Consider the following 19138-nt stretch of genomic DNA (forward strand, 5'->3'; position numbering starts at 1 on the left):
CAAGTTCAGTCGGATAGGAGAATCACCTGGATCATTTTCAAAAATGCTGATACGGGGACCTGCCTCCAGAGATTCTAACAGAATTGGTCTGGGATGTCTCCTGGGCCCTGAGATTTTTAAAAGCTCCCAGAAGATTCCCATGTGCAACTGGGCCGAGAACCACTGTTCTAGATCACACTGCTGCACAGGGGCTGAGAGAACTATAGGGCTCTCGTGCCATGATTTCCTGTCATCCTCTCAATGGGCTTAAAGATTTGGGTCAGGAAGAAAATGGAGAAAGACCTTCAGTTCGCCCTTGGAAATAAGCTGTCCATCCCCCACCTTTAAAAGACACAGAAAAGGACAAGGTTTGGAGATCAAGTTAAATGTCCAATTTATTTTTATAACTTGAAACCAGAACAAACTTGGTTTTGAACAAGCGTACAAATGAAATGGCAGACACATGCTGAACTCAACATTGTGACATTAAGGAAAAAAAGAGGCCCAAAATCTTGTACAGAGAATAAAGGAACAATAAATATTTTACTAAGCCATATTGAAATGACCTCTGTCATCTCAACATTTTATCCATAATAAAAAAAAAAAGTGCCTGTTTCTTAAACAGAGCACAAATACCAAGCAATAATAAATAGTTCCAAACTTGTAGTAAAAGACAAAACCTCCAAGTAAACAACAAAAGCTCATACAATAATAGAAAAGGTAATAAAAATATTTTGCCTTGCCAGTACAAATGCAAACAACTTAAATCAATGGGACTTTGCTTTGCAGGGCTGAGTTACAAGGAGCACCAAAATCACGGGTTTGCCTGTGTTCCACGAGACCTTCGGCTGACAGTTACTTAGGACTGGGATGAAAGGCTGATTTCCTTACTTTTCACATTTTGCTTAGAGTAATTCAGTCTCCTCCTCTCCTCATGAAAGACTCTCTAATGGCAAGTGGCGGGTTCCAATTGGGGGCAACTTTGAACAAAGTTGTGGCAGTGTGGAAACCGGCCTGAGGTCGGCTGGGTCACCCATGCTAGAGGCCTCTCTCGGGATCACCTGCTTCCATGTTGGTTTTTTAAACACAAAACGGAAGCAAAGTTCTCTCTTCTCTGCAGTCACAGAGACACACAATGCTTGTGCTTTGAGATGGCTTAGTCCTGGCAATCTGGTAAGCTGGTGAGCACTGGCTAGCTGTTATGACTACAGGAGGGCCACCCTGGAGGCACTCCAGGACCTCAGCGGGGCATCCAAAGGCAACAGCAGCCCCTGGATCTGCAGGTAGGAAACTGCAGTAGGAAACTGAAATCTCAGCTTTCTCTCCCATTCCCTCCCCCTTTTTTTAACTTTGCAAAGGTAAGTGGCAAGGAGGAAAGAGTGCATTGAACAGAAAAGCTTCTGCATTTGGTAAGGAATTGCCCAAAAGGATGCTTGGTTACACTTTCATAACCTGAAATAATGGTTTCTTACATTTCCTGAAATAAAAAAATGGCTTCCTGATATTGGTATTTTATTTAAAAATGCATTATTCCCTCATCCAAAAGACCACCACTTTATCTTAAAGCTACTTGGCTTTACAAAAAAAAAAAATTAAAATAGAGGATTAGGGGAGGAACAGATAACGAAGAAAGAAATTAAATAAAAAATGAAAAAAAAAAATAAAGGACCAATGGAGGATGAAGGATGGAGAGGAAACACAGGGGAAGGAGAGAGAACGAGATATGGAAAGGCACCAAATTCATCCCAGGCCCTGGCATTCGGAAACTGACGGAATGTAGGTTTCAGAGAGCAAAGCAGCAAAGCAGGGAAGAAAGACAAGAGGCCAACACTCTCCACGGCACGAAAGGTCCTGGCTGTGATGGAGTCTCCTTCCTGAAATCCAATTTGTACCGGTCTCAACAGCAGGTCACTTCACTCGGACCCAGCTGAATCACCAGCTCCTTTTATGATATTTGTGTTTGTTTCACAATTTCTCAAGGACTAAAGCAGCTCGGTTTGCATTGCTTTCTGCTGGTAAGGGCGGGAGAGGTGGTGGTGGTGACCGCCACAGAAGTGATGGTAGAGAAGGAAGATGTTCTCTCGCTCTCTCTCCTCTACATCTGACATCTTACAGATGGCCTCTTAGAGAAAGGGAAGACAATGTGGAATGTTACTGACATCTTTACAAAAACTGATTTTTTTTTTCCACTCAACACAAATAAAGAATTTCCCATCCGGTCTGCTGTGGCCACACCAAGGAGCCTTGATGCAAGGTTCGGGCGTTCAGAGAGAAGCCCAACACGAACGGTTCTCTGTGTAGGCCAATTCCGACAAAAAATATATACAACTAAATGATTTGTGAACCAAAGCATTTAACTACTTCCTTTTGTTTCTTTTTCTCAAAGGTTGTCAAACAACCCTTTTTCTCCTGTACAATAGGACTTAACATACAAATTTTTTTTTTTTTGCAATATTTTATCCTGCCAAATTAAAAAAATATATTATGGCAGCCTGTTTGTTTTTGTTTTTTTTTTCTTTTTATTTCCAAATTCACTAACAAAAAGGTACATTAAATCCCTTTAAAAGGACAAGCTTACAGTTAAAAAATTACGAGCTCCAGTAAAAATACAGCAAGTGCCTACATCATATGAACCAACCAATATATCCATTCCAGAGGGAGGCGGGAAGAGAAAAATAAGTACAGGTCAGAAATGTGATTTTTTTTTCTGCAAAGCAATAACAATATTAAGCACTTTTTTCTACATACTTTTTCTACATGGTGTAGCAATCCCCTTTGAATCCCCAAATACAAGTTTCTATACATTTTTTTTGAAATAAAAATTCAACACCCAAGGCAGAAAAAAATTTACTAAAACTCCGACTTTACAGTTACTGTGACAAGAACAAATTTATAGACCCACCATTTAAATTTTACTGCAACATTTTCAAGGAAAAGAAAAGGGTATTTTTTTTTCTTGTTTTGTAAAATGCCCAGGCATTCTCGATTATTACAAATACTGGTCCACTTTTACAGTAATCAAGAAATTTTAATATATATAATATATACTAAAACCCCGTCACCAAAAGAAAACAATATACACGCGGCCACTGTGGCATTTTTGTATAACCTATTAAGCAAACTTTGAAAAAAAAATGATCGCTCCAACACACATACACACAATTTTTTTTACCCTTGTATGTACCCAATACTGTAAACGTATTTTTAAGACAGAGTGCACTAAATTTAACTTTAGAAAAAATTAGCCGTTGTTCCTGAATTGTTTTTGTTTTGCTTTTCATTCAACGATATCAACTTGTAACTTGTGTCACTTGAGTTTTAATTCAGCAGTAAATCACCTCCACTCCATATCTAAGCAGCGTTGTCCCAAAAACAAAAGGGGCTGAGGATAATTCAGCTAATGGATGTCCAAGGTTGTGCTGGGTTTATTTCTTCATTTGATTGGGTCTTATGGCATTTCATATCCTCTATCTTCAACCAGAATTTTTTTTTTTTTTTTACTTAAAGTAAATGTGGCTTTGTTAGTTTCTAAAGAATGTACTTTTCTTGTTTTACTTTTTTAAAAAGTCTTTTCATTTCAAAAAAAAAGTTTTGCATTTGTCTCAAGAGACTCAAATAGGAAGATCAGTTTTCAAGGCACTCACATCAAATTGAATGGCAGTAGAAAAACTGTCCTATAAATTATTATTTTATTTTGTTCTTTATAGTGCCAGTATTGTGAATGCCACGCTTAGCAACACTGACACTCAATCTCAGCTGTCCCTTACAGTTTAACCCACCTCTGGGCCAAAGAGAAGAATATGCTGCAATTTCTTGTTTAGAAGCCATTTAATTTAAATGCAAACAAAAGCTTTAAAGTGCGGGTCAACAGAATTCAAATGTCTAATCTTAACAGTTCAATGTTTAGTACCTTCCAACCTAATGAGATAGAAAACAAAACAAAACAAAAAAAACCTGGGAAGTAGCGCTGGGCACCTTCTGATGGAACTCCTCCCGTGCTTTTTCAGTAACAGAGAATAGAAATTTGGAAGATCCCACCCCACCCATCCCTACAGTATCATCAGTGTGCATTAAATGAGAGAACACTAACTCCAATTCATTAGGGCATTCGTCTGCTTGGGAAATGATCAATGACCCCTTGTAGCAACATAGGATTTGAGATTTATGTGGTGGGGGTGATAAAGAGAGAAGCCGTCAAGCCAGAAAACACCTAAAAGAACACCGCTAGTTTCTTCCTTTTTGTGTCACTGCAGGCCACCCCATCTCCCCAAAAAGGTACCCCTCAGCCCATTTTATGTAGCCTAATCTACAGCGAATAGCAGCCATGGCACCCCAGGGCACGCCAATATTCCAAGAAAATGATAGTATCTGCTGGTCATGCACAACCTGAGAATGCTGTCGGGCCATTTCCCAGAGGAGCCCTCCAAAATCCTCTCTGGCAGTGCTGAGTCTGTGGGGTGCCTCTTCTAGCACCACCACTCAAGGCTTCCCTTATGTAATATGAAAGCTGAAATCAACACACAAAAGGCCGCTTTACTTGGGACGACATGAGTGCTCCATCTCCATTCCAACTCTGAAACAAAGTGCTACGACTTTAAAGATTGTTATCCGCTGTACATCCACATCCCCCACCCCAAAAACAAAAATAAAAATAAAAAAAATTTTTTAAAAACTGCATGCCACTTTTTATTTCAGGACAAAAAAAAAGAGGAAGGAATGAAAAAGTAAACAACTTTAAAAGTCATTTGAGTGTTGGCTTCTTCACAAGAAATTACACATGCTTAGCTTAAATTTCAAAAAAGCAGCACCACCCCTCCCCCCAAATTATAATTTAAAAGATATGCTTCCCCTCTAACATTGCTTGCGAGTCATTGCTCAGGCTACTACCGGGTTTAAAAAAAAAAATAAAGGGATGGATACCCAACAAAATCTCTTAAAGGAATTCAAACAGAAAAAATAATAATAAAAAGTACCTGCACATGCCAAAAAAATTACAAAACCCAATAAATACAGAAATTATTGCACAGTTAAAAGGCTCCACAATTTGTACTGCCTTAATCAACCCTCGGGTTTCCATAGGACTTCGCAGACACAGGTTAGGTTGGAGTGCCGCCTCCCCTGGGCCCCGGGGACACGCGGGGTGCGGGGTGGCGGTGACACGGAGGCAAGTCAGGTCAGCATTCTCTCGGTTGGCAACGGTTCCACTGTACAGGTGCGGGGCGCCAGGGCCCGCGCGCTTAGCTCCTCTCGGCCTGCTCGATTTTGACGTCGTTAGTCAGCAAGTGCTCGCCGTGCCACTTTTTCATGTGTTTCTCCAGGGTGCTGTAGACGCTGAAGGGCATCTGGCAGATGTCGCAGCGGTACACCTCCTTGCCGATCTGCCCGTGCGTCTTCATGTGGCGCGTGAGCTTGCTGCTCTGCGCGCATGCGTAGTTGCACAGCTCGCACTTGTAAGGCCGCTCGCCGGTGTGGCTCCGCCTGTGCACCGTCAGGTTGCTGCAGTTCTTGAACACCTTGCCGCAGTACTCGCACGTGTCGCTGCGGCGGCCCTCCTTGGAGCTGGGCCGCCCGGGGCCGGGGCCGCCCAGGTGCGGGGTGCTGCCTCCGCTGGCCGTGCCACTGCGGCCCGAGAGGCCGCCGTCCAGCAGGTCCCCGGGCGGCGTGGAGAAGCGCAGGCTGCCGTTCTCGGACGAGTGCTCAGACGACGTGGCGAAGGGCGACTGTCGTGCGTCCGTGAAGCCCAGGAAGGGGTCCTTCATGAAGTGCCGCGACGCCGCGTAGCCCACCAGCCACTGCGAGTACACGTTCTCGGACGGGATGAGCGCGGCGGGCGGCAGCTCCAGGTCCTTCTCCACCTTGATGCGCTTGGCGGCGCTGTTGAGCCCCGGGCTGGGCAGCGGCGCGGGCTTGCGCGGGAAAAGCCCAGGGAAAGGCTCGGTGCCCGGCGCGAAGCCGCCCCCGCGCCCGTTGACCGCGCCGCCCGCGCCCGTGTCCCCGCAGCCGCCCGCGTCGTCGTCGTCGCCCGCGTCCCCGCCGCCAGCCGCGCGCTTCAGGAAGGCGCCGCGCTTCTGCTTGTCGGCCAAGAGCTCGCCATACTGCGGCAGTGCGCCCAGGCCCACGTTCTCCATGACCTTGCCCAGCACCAGGGCCTTCTCGTCAGCCAGTGCCTTGGCCGCGCCGCCCCCCGCGCCCGGGACCCCGGCCACCCCGCCACCGCCGTTCTCGCGGTTGCGGCTCAGCTCCGAGTCCATGCTGAAGCTCGACTCGGGCCGGCTCTCGTTCTCCAGCAGCAACTCCTCCTCCTCCTCCTCCTCCTCCTCGTCCTCCTCCTCCGGCTCGTGGCCCAGCGACGGGTCGCTCTCATGGTGGCGGAAGTCGCCATCGGCCGCCTTGAGGCCCTCGCCCGCCAGCTCGCTTGTGCCGGGCTCGGGGGAGCTGGCGGCCGAGAGCCCGTCGTCGGAGCGGCCAGCCAGCGAGCCGGCCTTGTGCATGTGCGTCTTCATGTGGCGCTTGAGCTTGCTGGCCTGCGAGCATGCGTGGTCGCACAGCTGGCACTTGTAGGGCTTCTCGCCCGTGTGACTGCGCCTGTGCACAATGAGATTGCTCTGGAACTTGAAGGTCTTGCCGCAGAACTCGCACGACTTGCTCTTGGCCGGCGGCTGCGGGGGCGGCGTGCCGCCAGGGGGCATGGGCGGCAGCGGCGGCGTGCTCAGGAACGGGGACTTGGGGCTGGGCTGGAAGGGGTTCAGGAGCCGGTGCATAGGGTTTCCGCGGCCCGGGGACACGGGCGGCGGTGTGGAGCTGTTGCCCGCCAGCTCGCGGAGCCGCCGCGAGAAGTCCATGGCGGGCGAGTCGATGGCCATGGGGTTCAGGCGCATGACTCGGTCGAAGGCACTGGGGTGCTGGGCAACGAGCCCCATCTCCTCGGCACTGAGGCGGTGCGGGTCCAGGTGGTGGCGCGGCGGGGGGCTGAAGAGAGGCGGCGTGCCCGGCAGGCGGCCCTCGCCGAAGCCCGGGTGGTCCCGCAGGATGGGGCCCGTCATGCGCAGCAGGTTGAAGGGGTTGCTGTCGCCCAGGAAATTCATGAGCGGGGACTGCGCCACGGCCTCCGGCCCGAGCGGCGGCGGGATGGTGAGCCGTGGCGTGAGCGAGCTGCTGGCCGGCCCGGGCTCCAGGTAGATGCGGAAGCCGTGCGTGTTCTGCGCGTGCTGCAGCAGGAACCACGCGCTGTTGAAGGGCTGCTTGCATGTTGTGCAAATGTAGCTGGAAGGCTCATCTTTACCTGGGGAAACACACGGACAGAAAGGCAGAGACAGCGTGAGAAGCAGCAGCGGGGCGCGGGCACCGCAGGGCCACTGGCCTGGGGGATGCGGCCCAGGCCGATCCGGGATCCCAGTACCCTGCCTGACAGGGACTGCAGGGTGGCTTTGAAGCAGGCCCGGCCTTGTCTCCACCTGGCTGGGGGGCCGAAGAGGCCAGGGTCTGTGGGCAAGCGGCCCTGGCCACCTAGGCACCAGCGACTTACTTCAATTGTGTAAAGGCCCGCCTTGCTCCCTCAAAGGAAAGGGATTATGAGCCCCATTACCTCCGAGACCACGGGAGATCGTGTTTGTGAGAATACGATCCAGTAGTAGGAATTCTGTCAAGGTTGGACTGTGTAACAGCCCTGGCAAATCCCAACCCTCCAGGATGCTCCACACCCGAAACCATCTAGGCAAGGGTTTCTCAGTCAAGGCACTAGTAACATTTACATCCTAATTCTTTGGGTGGTGGGGGCTGTCCTGCACATTGCAGGATGTTGAGCAGCATCCTCTGCCTGCACCCACTAGATAGATGACAGGAGCATCCACCTCCCCCAGTTGCGAGGACAAAAAATGTCTCCAGCCTTGCCAAATCTTCCCAGGAAGGGGGGCAAGATCACCACCCCCTTTGAGAACAACCAATTCTGATATTTGATTCCAGGGAGTTGTACAGAAGCACAAATCGAACTGTACCATCCTGCAAACTTTTTTTTTTTTTAAGAGAAATAACTGCAATACCTCTGCAACGTTTGGGATTTTTAGCTATGGGAAATTCTCGTGTTTCCTACACCACCGTCTGTGCAGAAAGCACTGTACACCTGAACATGGATTCGTAGGAACAGAAGAAATTTAACATGCCGTGAAGACCCGCTACTACTGTGACAGCTGCCCCCACCCTGTGTCCTCACAGACACGCCCAAACACCGCTTGGAATTCCACCTCCAGACCCCCAGGGAAGGCGGGGGCACACTGGCCTAAATGAGTCTTTCAAAGTCCTCTGCCAGAATACTAAGCAAGGAATGAACATCCTCACATCTGACAGGGCAGTCAGGATGAACAGTGGCAAATGCTGACGTGTTAGCAACTGGCTCTGGAGACACACATGGGCAGCAAATTGTAGCGGACACTCTTGGTACGGAGCCAAAACGTCATGGTCTTTGTCCATCACTGAGACTGTCACAAAATGGAGGCTGAACATTTCCTCCGGAACCCGTCCTGTGGATGCCCTCCTGCACCTGTGGGTGAAGCTCGCCGCTTTTCCAGCATGTACCTCTCCTAATACTCTGCCTAAAAGAGATGGTGCAGACGGGACCCATCTTCCATCATCGCACTCACTAGCTGGGGAAGCAAGAGGAACAAGAATCGCAGCTCAGATCCGGCAGAAGACATGGCATGAGAGATGTTGAAAGACCCGTTTTGTTTTCTCAAACTTTCTTCTACCTGGAAGATTTTAATGCAGATGCTAAAGTCCAGGAGCCACAAGCTCTGGTGAAGTCAAACGTGCAAATGAATGACCATACCCAGTATCAGTAAGGTGCCGTGGGAAGTGGAGAAAACAGTCCCGTCTCACCCTCTCCACCAATCGATTACAGGCCTTCTGAAATCCTAGGCAGACAGCATTTTTATTTTCCACCCACTAATTATGTTTCTGGAAGGCTGCACTCTTAGCAGTGTTTATAGGCACATAAACCTTCGTTTGGAAACCATCTTTTAAAAATCAAGTGACTCGGGGACCAAATACCCTGAATTCCATCCAAGGGCTTCAGTCTTGAGTGTGGCCTGTGCCTCTGTCTGAACCTGGGCTTGCCAGTTTCTGAGGGGCCGGGACCTCCCCAAGACATCCCATGCCTGCAGCATCACAGAAGGCTTCGTGCTGTCTGAGGGGCAGGGTGGAGATCCCCCCCACGACCTCAGAACCAGTTGGCCCAGGACACCAACACTAGAAACCGAGCCACGCTTTTACGAGTTTGGCATTACATAGGGATTCTTTCCCTCTCCTCTCCTATTCTGTGTGTTTGGTGAGGAGAAGACGTTGGTAGGGAAGACAGAAATGAAAAAGGAATTCTGAAGTTCGGCCTCATCCCTCTTTTAAAAACAGCTCAAGGAGCACCTCTGAGGCTGTCTTCTTTCTCCAGGGTGTCTGGGTCATTTTCCTGTCTCAGTCCTCCAGGTAACTCAGTTCTCCCATGAAGGAGCCCCTGAGGGGAAGCCTCCCCACCTCGGACAGGGCAGGGACGCCTTCCCAAGGCCCTGGGTGGCCGCGACTCTCCCCATAAGGCCACCCCAACACCCCAGCCCTCCCCTTCTGTGCACCCCACCCTCAGCGAACAGAGGAAGTGCCCACCAGCTTCTCTGGGGACAGCATTTCTGTCCTCCGCTTATTAGTGAATGTACTTGGGGAACAGCAGGCCTTAGCTCAGACAGCCTCACAGGAGAGCTGGCCAGAAGCCATACTTAGACGACTCCTCACACCCTTTTGGGGAACAAGGCAGAATAAATAAGTAATAAAAAAAGAAGCTAGATACACGTCCCTTTCTGACACAGGAGTTAATAACAAATGAAGTGCCCCTTCCACCTGGGTTATAGATCTTCAAATTAAAGATGGTTCCTGTACCCTGCACCGCCCTTCAGCCACTCCAATTAATCAATTCACGGCTTTCCATCGCTCCAGTTCCTCATGTTTTCAAGTCAGGCCACCTCCCTTCCCCCAATCTTTTTTTCATCATCTGTTTCCCTGGGAAGTGCTCCAAAGCACTTCCTGTTTCTTGATCAGGGTGGCCACAGATTTTCTAGAAAGTTCTGTGGCTGGTGAGGAAAGAACGTGGCTATCAGAGGAAAATGCAGAGCTCCTAGGCAGGCCAGCAATGAAGGCGGCTCTACAGCCGAAATGGCCAAGTCAGGTTTTTCAATGCAAAATGGTAGTTACTGGAAGTCAGGTAGCTACACATGCTAAAGAGCTCAAGTGTTCCCACTTCTTGTTTGTTTGCTTTAAATGCTTCTGGCTGGGCATGGTGGCTCACACCTGTAATCCCAGCACTTTGGGAGGCCGAGGCAGGCAGATGACTTGAGGTCAGGAGTTCAAGACCAGCCCGGCCAATATTGGGAAATCCTGTCTCTGCTAAAAATATAAAAATTAGCCGAGTGTGGTGGCAGATGCCTATAATCCCAGCTACTTGGAGGCTGAGGCAGGAGAATCGCTTGAACCCGGGAGGCGGAAGTGGCAGTGAGCTGAGATCGCACCACTGCACTCCACTGAGATCACACCACTGCACTCCAGCCTGGGCAACAGAGCGAGAATCCATCTTAAAAAAAAAAAAAAAAAAAAAAAAAAAAAAGCTTCTAAAACTAACTTGGAGCAACATAGGGAGGGAGTTACCTGTCCATAATTCACCATCAGGTGAGAAGAGCGATGTTTATTCATCAGGCTGGATTTCAGGGCCACCTGTCCTGCCCAGGAAGCTCTTACTGGACCAGTGTCCGTGAACCTCTTTGGTTCCAATACTTCCCTCTACACAATGGCAAGATTTCACTGCAGGCAATGGCCTCCAGTGCAGGATCTGATGCCTTCCGATATCCTAAAATCGCCCAGCCCTCAGAGGCCCACCCTAGACAACTTTCTTTCCAGTCCCCCCTCCCTTCTTTTTTTAATAAAATGTTCATTTCCTTATTATTACTCCATGGTTATCTCTTGCCCAGAAGCAGCCCTGAGCATGAGGCTTGCTCACTTTTAGGAACAGAACGATGTCAGAAAGTCTTTGAAGAGTCACTCAGAACATTTTTCTATTTGAAAACTTGCTAAATATTTTAAACACATGGCACGCAGTCTTGGACGGCTCATATTTAAGTGCAGAAAAAGACCCCTAGTGAGCAGGCTGCTTCTGACTGGGGCTGGCCCACTCCCCTTCCCGGGACCAGATGTTTCTTGGCTGTCACCCCCCTCCAGGAACTCAGGGTCACCTGCCCACAGCTGGAGGCTGCACTGTAGAGAGGGGTGACAACTTTATGCTCAGCCCAGACAGGCTGCTGAGATTCCCACTGATAGGTCAAGGCCTAGATTATTTAGAAGCGATTTACCCAGCAACATCAAGCCTGGCCTACAGACCTAGAAACGTCAGCTGCACTTGGCTCACTAAGTCACGCTTGGCGACTCAGACCCAGGGCCTCGTCTTCCCTTGCTTCTTTCGGTCCTCCTTCCTTTCTCAGACGTTTTTTTGTATCCATTGACAGAAACTCACACTGGATCTTCTTTGCTCCACTGGCTCTAGACAGAGCTCCTGGACATCTTTCTCAAATGCAATACCCTGGGTCATGAGAACCCTGGACAGCAGCAGTGCGTCCATACCCCTCTGCCTTGGTGTTCCCAGAAGGGGGAATTCAGTCAAGTCATTTAACCTCTCTGAGGCTTGATTTCCTCATCAGTAGAACGGGAATAATATACCTGGCTCCGGAGAGGGCTGGGGAGACCGAATGAGCTCCTGTATGTGGGCACAGCCTATAAATCGCACATAGCTATGCAGGCGTTACGACAGGTTTTGCACGTTTTGCTTTTTTATTATCCACCCTTGTACCTGGCCATGGATGTTTCAGGGATGACTTTCAGTATAATTCCAGCAATAATGAAACCCTGGAGGACATTTAATGCAGCCTGCCTCATGCGTTAGAGGTTCTAGGGAAGCAGAAACTTGCAAACATTGAGGAAACATCGTTTTTTATTATGATGCTTGGGAACCGACATGCAACTGGACTCCTGCAATGAAATGTGACTCTCCCTCTACCATTAGGCTTTTTTATGAGCATTTAAATAATTGTTCCTCCTTATTAAGCTAGCTACTCTAATAATACCAGTAAAGGTATCAGAGATGTTCAATAAAAAACACACCTTTAATTGAAATTATTATCCAATGAAAAGGCCGTAATTGATAGTGGTCCTCCTAAGGCCAAGTGATACCAAAGGGAAGGGCATTCCTGCCTGGGTGAGATTTAGTGGCCCACTGCTGTTCGAGAAGGAGCAGCAAGGAGACACCCCCTCAACTCAAGCAGGGCCCGGGGTGATATCCCGAGGCTGGGGGGCTAAAGTAAGAACTGGGTCCTGGCTTCACAGGCCCCTCTACAGGTTGCAAAACATTTTACCCTAGGCATGGCATTTCCCATGCATTCACTCAAACCATCTTTGCTAACTGTGGCCTCGAGGGGGGCCAGGCAAAAACTGTATCCCAGTTGGCACGTGAACATACTGATGCTCAGAGAAGCAAAGTGGCACAGCCAGAAAGGCGCAGACCACGCCCCACTCAGGCTTCTGGACCCCTGAGCAGGCTCCAGGCCCACCTCAGCACACAGCACCACCTGAGGGATTTATCGTCAGGGCCTGTTTCACAATGAAAATGGCCAGGAAGGAGGTTCTCCCACCACACTGTGAGTGTCCTCCCAGTGGAAGGCACTGATGATGCTTGGATGGAACCTGGTCAGGTCTACCACAGGCCTTGACCCTGGAGAGGATAAGGGGAGACGTTTCACAGAGCGAGCAAGCGAGCCTGCTGGGTGTGACACGCCACTGCGGACCTGGTGAGGCAGACACCAAAGTGGCCGAATCCAGGGATGGGAAGCCGGATCCCAGGGCCCCCTGTGGCAGCTCCCTTCCCCGCTGTGGACTTCAGGGTACCCAGTACCCAAGGAGATGGCTGGTTTCACCGGCCAACCACTAAGTCTGCCTCCAGAATCCGTCTGCTAAAGATGCCGTCTCCACAGTTACAAAATGATCGTAATTATCAGTGTTATCCCTCAGTTGTGTAGACTCCTTATTCATTTAAAAACTATCCTCTTTCATGACGTCAGAAAGGAGATGTCAGTTGGGCACCTCAGGGGTCTATATGTTTCATGTCTATATCATTCCTGGGCATAGCCATCTGCAGAACTGATAACCATCCTTGCCTGTTCCAAATGCATTCTGTGAAACCTCAGCTCTCTCCAAGACAAAGGCAGAACTAGGGAAATAATACTCACAGTGGTAACAAGAAGGCTTTATGAAATCCTTACCACCTGCCAGGCCCTGAGCTAAGCACACCAAGGACCTCTCATGCTGCTCCAACAACCCCTGCAGTACCCATTATCATCACCATTTTACAGATGGAGAAACTGAGGATGGAAAGAGATAGGGGATCCGCCTGGGGCTGCACAGCTGCCCACAGTAAAGCCTGTGCTCTTGTTACGCTGTTCTGATAAACGCTGGTCAGAAGAGCAGCAGACACACTCTGGGCAGGGATGGGGCTAGCTACCTGGGCCTCAGTATTTCACCTTTCGTTTCAGCCCATGTACTAACAAAAATGCCAGGATGTGTTGCTTTTGGCTAGAACTGCAGTAACTCCATGAAATCACGCTGATTATCTCATGGCAAAAATAATAGATGCCATTTAGAAGAGAAAAACCTTTCAAAGCAAGTGGCCCACTGAGGGGTGCAAGTGTTGATGGTAGCAGCAGCAGTACTATGACCCACAAGACATGGTCTCCTCTGATGGTAATGTGTTGAACCAGCCTCTAGCTAAGAAAACCACTGCCCCCACACCAAGGCCTGTGGTAGACATTGCCAATTCATCCCCGCACTCTCTCTCCAGGCCTTGGACTCCTCTTTAACCCCAGGTTCCAGGCAGTCATTGCCAAATAAAGCTTGCCTGCACCTCTTTGCCATCCCTGGATCTCAGTACATGTTAAAGCCAGTAAATGTGGGATCAAAATAGATTGGGCTGAATAAACTTGATAGCACTGTGTGTCCTGCTGAGAACTACATCTACATCTGACTTTCATTAATTCACTGAACAAACAGCATCTGGGCACCCTTCATCTGCTAGGTACTATGCTGGTAGCTAAGGGTGCAGCCCACACTCCAGGGGGAGACAGGGAACCCCCAATAACCCATTCCATTATTTAATGCAAATTATAAGTGGTGCTAGGAGAAGTTCAGGGTGCTGGGAGAGAGAAGAATTCAAGGGCTTGACTCAACTTGGGGGTTCAAAACCCACGTGATGCCAGACCTCCTTCTCACATCACCTCATTTAGACCCCACCTAACTCTACACACAGTGACCATTGACAGAAGAAATAAAGGAAGCCCAGAGAACTTGGGTAAGTTGCTCAAGAAGAAATTACTGGCCTTAGATTATTTATTTCAAATTCATCTTCTAGACTCCAAGCTCACTGAGGACAGGGACTGCGCTGGTCTTGTGGACTGTTTGGACACCAGCCTGCAACATGGTGACTAATGCAAAGTTGCACTTTAGGACTGCCAGCGGCCAAGACATCTGACAGACCGGGAGTCTTCTTAGCCTTCTGCCAGCGTGAGCCATGTTCCTTCCAGACGCACTTCAAAGCCCAGACACTTCGGCCAAGTTGCTGGACATCACAGGGCTTCAGGGTCTTCATCTATACAGTGAAAACAATACCTGCCTTCCTGGGTCGTTCGCTGTAGGATGAGGGCTCATCATGGTAAAATACCCCAAATGGGGACCCACATGCAGTAGGCACTGGGTACATGGGAGGTGACAAGAGACTGGGACTTTCTCTGTGTTTTCTCATGGTCAGTGTTCCTGAAGTCCCACCAAGACAAGGACTAGACCTGTGAAGACACTGCAACTCCACAGTCCGCATGCCGCCCTCCACACCAGGCCCCCTCCAAAGAGCAGGGCTCCGCTCAGCAGTCTCAACAAAGGACGTCTCTTCCCCGGCAGAGGACACACCTAGCACTGCCCCCACCCTGAAGCCAGCTGCATCCCAACCACCAAAGCATGCCAGGATCCCCAGGATCCCAGGAGACTACACACAGAACCAAGACAGTATGCCATTACCTCTGCTGCCACCCACCCCAGAACCAGGGACAGATCTTCCCAAATCACAGAGCTGGTGGGGCCTCCCTGATACCCAGGACGATGTATCAGGCACCCCAGCCTTCGGGATCCGACCAGACTCACTGCCTGCCTTTTGCACAAACCCATGCGCTGCCCGCTCGCCCTCTCGGTGCCTCCCTTTGAGCAGCGCATTTTCACACCTCCATGCCCTTGCCGGTGCCATCCCTGCTTCCTGGAATACCTGCCGTTTATTCTTTCCCCCTAAAATAACTTTTCAGATCCAGCCCAAGTCCAATCCCCTCAGCATTCCACAGCATTGTATTTAGATCTGCTTCATACTGATCACCCTACTAGACTGTCATCTTTTGTCCTTGACCTTGGTGTGTTCAACATGGCTACAGCCTGCACGTGCCAGTGTTGCCCTTTTGCTCTCAGGTGGATGCTCACAACCACTTTGGAAAGTGGGTTTTAACTCAGGTTCTCTAGAAAAAAGAAACTAAGTCTCATCACAGTTGAGTGAGGGGCCCCAGGTCACAGGGCTGGTAAGTGGCAGAGCCAAGATGCACACATGGGTCTGTCTGACCGCAGAGTCTGTGCTGGGTCCAGACTCACAACTGGCTGCCCCTCACATGGGGACGGCAAACCCTGCTGTGACCAGCCCTGTCCAATCATTCCATGTGCACCCAGGATTGCCAGTAAGCCAGCCCGGGAGGCCAAGCTGCAGGCCTTCGAGGGCAGGAAATGGACCAGAAGAAAGAGGCCGCACACGGCGAGAAAACCTCGCTCAGCCCATCGTGTTGGGTGACCGTCCACTTACCCTCATGGGACTCCTGCAGCAGAGGTGAGCTGTGCGGCTTCATCTGCCTGGACTTAATTCAGGATTTGAGAAAAATCCTAGGAAGCTGGGCCTGCACCCCTCAAACAAAGAGGCCCAGCATTCCCCTTGACAGCCAGATTTGCACAAAAACGCCAGCGAGTCTTGCTTTCCTCCCTCAAGGAGGTCATAGGTGGGGGTCAGGGAGTGGGAGCGGGTTAAACTGTAGACACAGAGAATTGTCAGACAGAGCAGAAACCTCGAGTGACTTCTGAGCACCTGGGGAGGAGGCAGGCAGCAAAACTACATGATGAGGACGGGCACAGTGGCTCATGCCTGTAATCACAGCACTTTGGGAGGCCAAGGCGGGCAGATCACCTGAGGTCAGGAGTTGGAGACCAGCCTGACCAACATGGTAAAACCCCATCTCTACTAATAATACAAAAATTAGTTGGGCATGGTGGCGCATGCCTATAATCCCAGCTACTTAGGAGGCTGAGGCAGGAGAATTGCTTGAACCCGGGAGGCGGAGGTTGCAGTGAGATGAGATCACACCACTGCACTCCAGCCTGGGTGACAGAGTGAGACTCTGTCAAAAAAAAAATTTAAAAATCTATATTACAAGTGATGTTCAAGCCGGACACAAAGAACCGGATGTGCCCAGGTCAAGGAGGGAAAGGTCCACAAGGTAGGGAGCTGTGTGAGCACACTCAAGGTGCAGGGCACTGGGCCACGCAATGGAGAAAGCAGCTCTGTTTGCTGTAGAATGAGGCAGGTTGGGGGAAACGGGAAATGCAACCGGAGAGGCAAATATATACCCAAGAGCATTCCACAAAAGGGGTCTCCATCCAGTGCAGGCCTGGCTCATTCTACAGGGCTGTCCTCACTCCCGCACACTCGCCCTCCTGACCCAGGGTAAGTGTTAGGTGTGCAGAAGACACCGTGTTCCCGAGGTGCTTTCCCAGGGAAGCCCTGGAGGAGTTATCGGGATGACCCAAGACCTCACCACATCTGGCAACTCAGAAATGGTATCGTTACAGCAAGAAATGAGAGCACGGCTTCACCGTCAACTTCTCAACAAAACTGATTCACTTGTTCCCTCCTCCCTTCCTTCACAGATGCACGATATGTCCACTCTGTGCCAGGCCCTATGCCAAGAGGAGGGACACAAAGAAATGAAGGTCTGTCCTCACGGAGCCCAAAGTCTAGAGCAAGAGGCCAGTGACTCCAGGAACATCTAGGCAAGGTTCAGGCCATTCAGTCACTTGTGAAGGGTGTGCCAAGCAGTGCGGAACCCAGAGGAGGGAGAGGCTGACATCCTGGGGGGACCACAAAAGACTCTCCGAGGAGGAGACCCTGGTGTTCGTTCAGAAGGGAAAATAAGAGTGCATCATGCACGGTGGCTCACGTCTGTAATGCCAGCACTTTGGGAGGCCGAGGTAGGTGGATCACCTGAGGTCAGGAGTTCAAGACCAGCCTGGCCAACACGGTGAAATCCCATCTCTACTAAAAATACAAAAAGTAGCCAGGCATGGTGCAGGTGCCTGTAGTCCCAGCTACTCTGGAGGCTGAGGCAGGAGAATTGCTTGAACCTGGGAGGCGGAGGTTGCAGTGAGCTGAGGTCGTGCCACTGCACTTCAGCCTGGGTGACAGAACAAAACTCCGTCTCAAAAAAATAAAAATAAAATAAAAAATAAAAAAATAAGTGCATCATGCAGAGAAGGGAGGGAAGGGGCAGGCCTGCCAGAGGTACTGCATGCCTAAAGGCGGAGGTGGGACTCCAGACTCAAAGAAAGGAAGAACTGAAGGTGAAATTGAAAAGGGGGAGGTTCTGAAAACACGCAAGAAACTTAGCTGAATATAGAGCAAATTCCATTGCTGTAAATCCCATCATAGTGAAAACTTTCCTATTTGTCCATGAAAAATTTCAAGTCCACACTCAAGGCCTACTCAAGTCAAGAATTGTTCAGTATAAGGGAGAATCGCTATGAACAAAAGGATGCAGGTGAACCCTTCAGAGGGCCACCCTTCCCAAGCTGCGAAACCATGAGGTATAAAGGAATGAAACTTAAAATCCAGTCTATGGAGATCACTAGCAAGGAAAGTGGTTTCTATGTTACCCTCTACAGCAGGAGTTCAATGATTCCAGCAAGCCTCACATCTGAATACCCTAGGCCTGTGAATCCACCTTCAGGGACAAGACAGTCCAGGCTATCGGTGGAACAGGGAAGTATTAAAACCGAACTATGGCTGCAGGCACCGTGCACCCGAGATTTCCCAAGACAGTCTCTATTTCAACGGCTCAATTCTTTGGTCAGCCCAGGTATGCAGTTTCAGGCTCAGGAAACAGCCACCCAACCCCAGAATAAAGCAACACTGCCAGCCGCAGGGGTATCACGGCACAGGGTGAAAACAGTGGTGTTTGTCAGTAAGATGGAAGAGCTGGGGCAGGATGCACAGAGCAATTTTCCATGTGGCAAGTCATCTGGAGCATTCGTGAAAAACTACAGCACATTCCTAGAGGCTGTCTTTAGAGGTCCCCCCTTCGGATAAGGCACTGAAATCCACTGGAAATAATAAAGAAGGCGTTGTCAGAGTCCCTTGAAATCTGCTTTCTGTGAACTTCCCTGAAAAGGGCCTACGCTGTTCCGGTGGGTTTTGGTGGGCCGGTAGCTGAGCTCACTTTGATGGTGACGTTCCCCCACGCCGCCCAACATGAGAGTTTTCTGAAAGGATTCTAGAACTCTGGGGACAGGAATTTTGCAGAGAATGTGAAAGAGAAGCACAGAGCAAACCATCCTTATCATTTAATGGACAAATAAAGAGGGAATTAGGAGATAAACAGGCAAGAAAAAGCCAGGAGTCGGCTGCAGGTGTGTGAGCGGGGACCAGTGCGTAGCTGTTTCTCACTCACAGGTAGGATCTCAGTCTCCCCAGAAGCACCCTATGCGGGCCTTCCTCCTCCTCCTCCTCCTCCTCCTCCTCAAGACAGGAAGTCTCCCCTCTCCATAATTCACGACTTCCTTCACCAGGCAAGCCTCCATCTTTCCTTTCTTTAAATCCACAAAAAATCTCTACATTCCACCCCAAGAAGTATGGCAGAGCAGTAAATCTCATTTTAATGGAGTGTACGTTTAGCTCCAAGGAGATAATTGACGTTATGGAGAGCCTCGCCACCGAGTTATATAGGTTAGCTAATGCAGAGGGGAC

At 49.7% G+C, this 19138-nt stretch overlaps 1 protein-coding gene across 11 annotated transcripts in view; it reads right to left on the reverse strand.

Moving 5' to 3' along the window:
- Positions 1-348: 348 nt before the first annotated feature.
- The window catches only part of BCL11B (BCL11 transcription factor B), a 104081-nt gene continuing 85291 nt past the window's right edge, over positions 349-19138 (reverse strand). For all 11 annotated transcript variants that reach the window (XM_065518435.2, XM_045396954.3, XM_065518434.2 and 8 more), the window contains one exon: positions 349-7261. In XM_065518435.2, the coding sequence (XP_065374507.1) occupies positions 5217-7261 (2045 nt within the window). In that variant the 3' untranslated portion in view covers positions 349-5216. The remainder of the gene's footprint in view (positions 7262-19138) is intronic.

Source organism: Macaca fascicularis, chromosome 7 (assembly GCF_037993035.2).
Source record: "Macaca fascicularis isolate 582-1 chromosome 7, T2T-MFA8v1.1".
Classification (NCBI taxonomy): domain Eukaryota; kingdom Metazoa; phylum Chordata; class Mammalia; order Primates; family Cercopithecidae; genus Macaca; species Macaca fascicularis.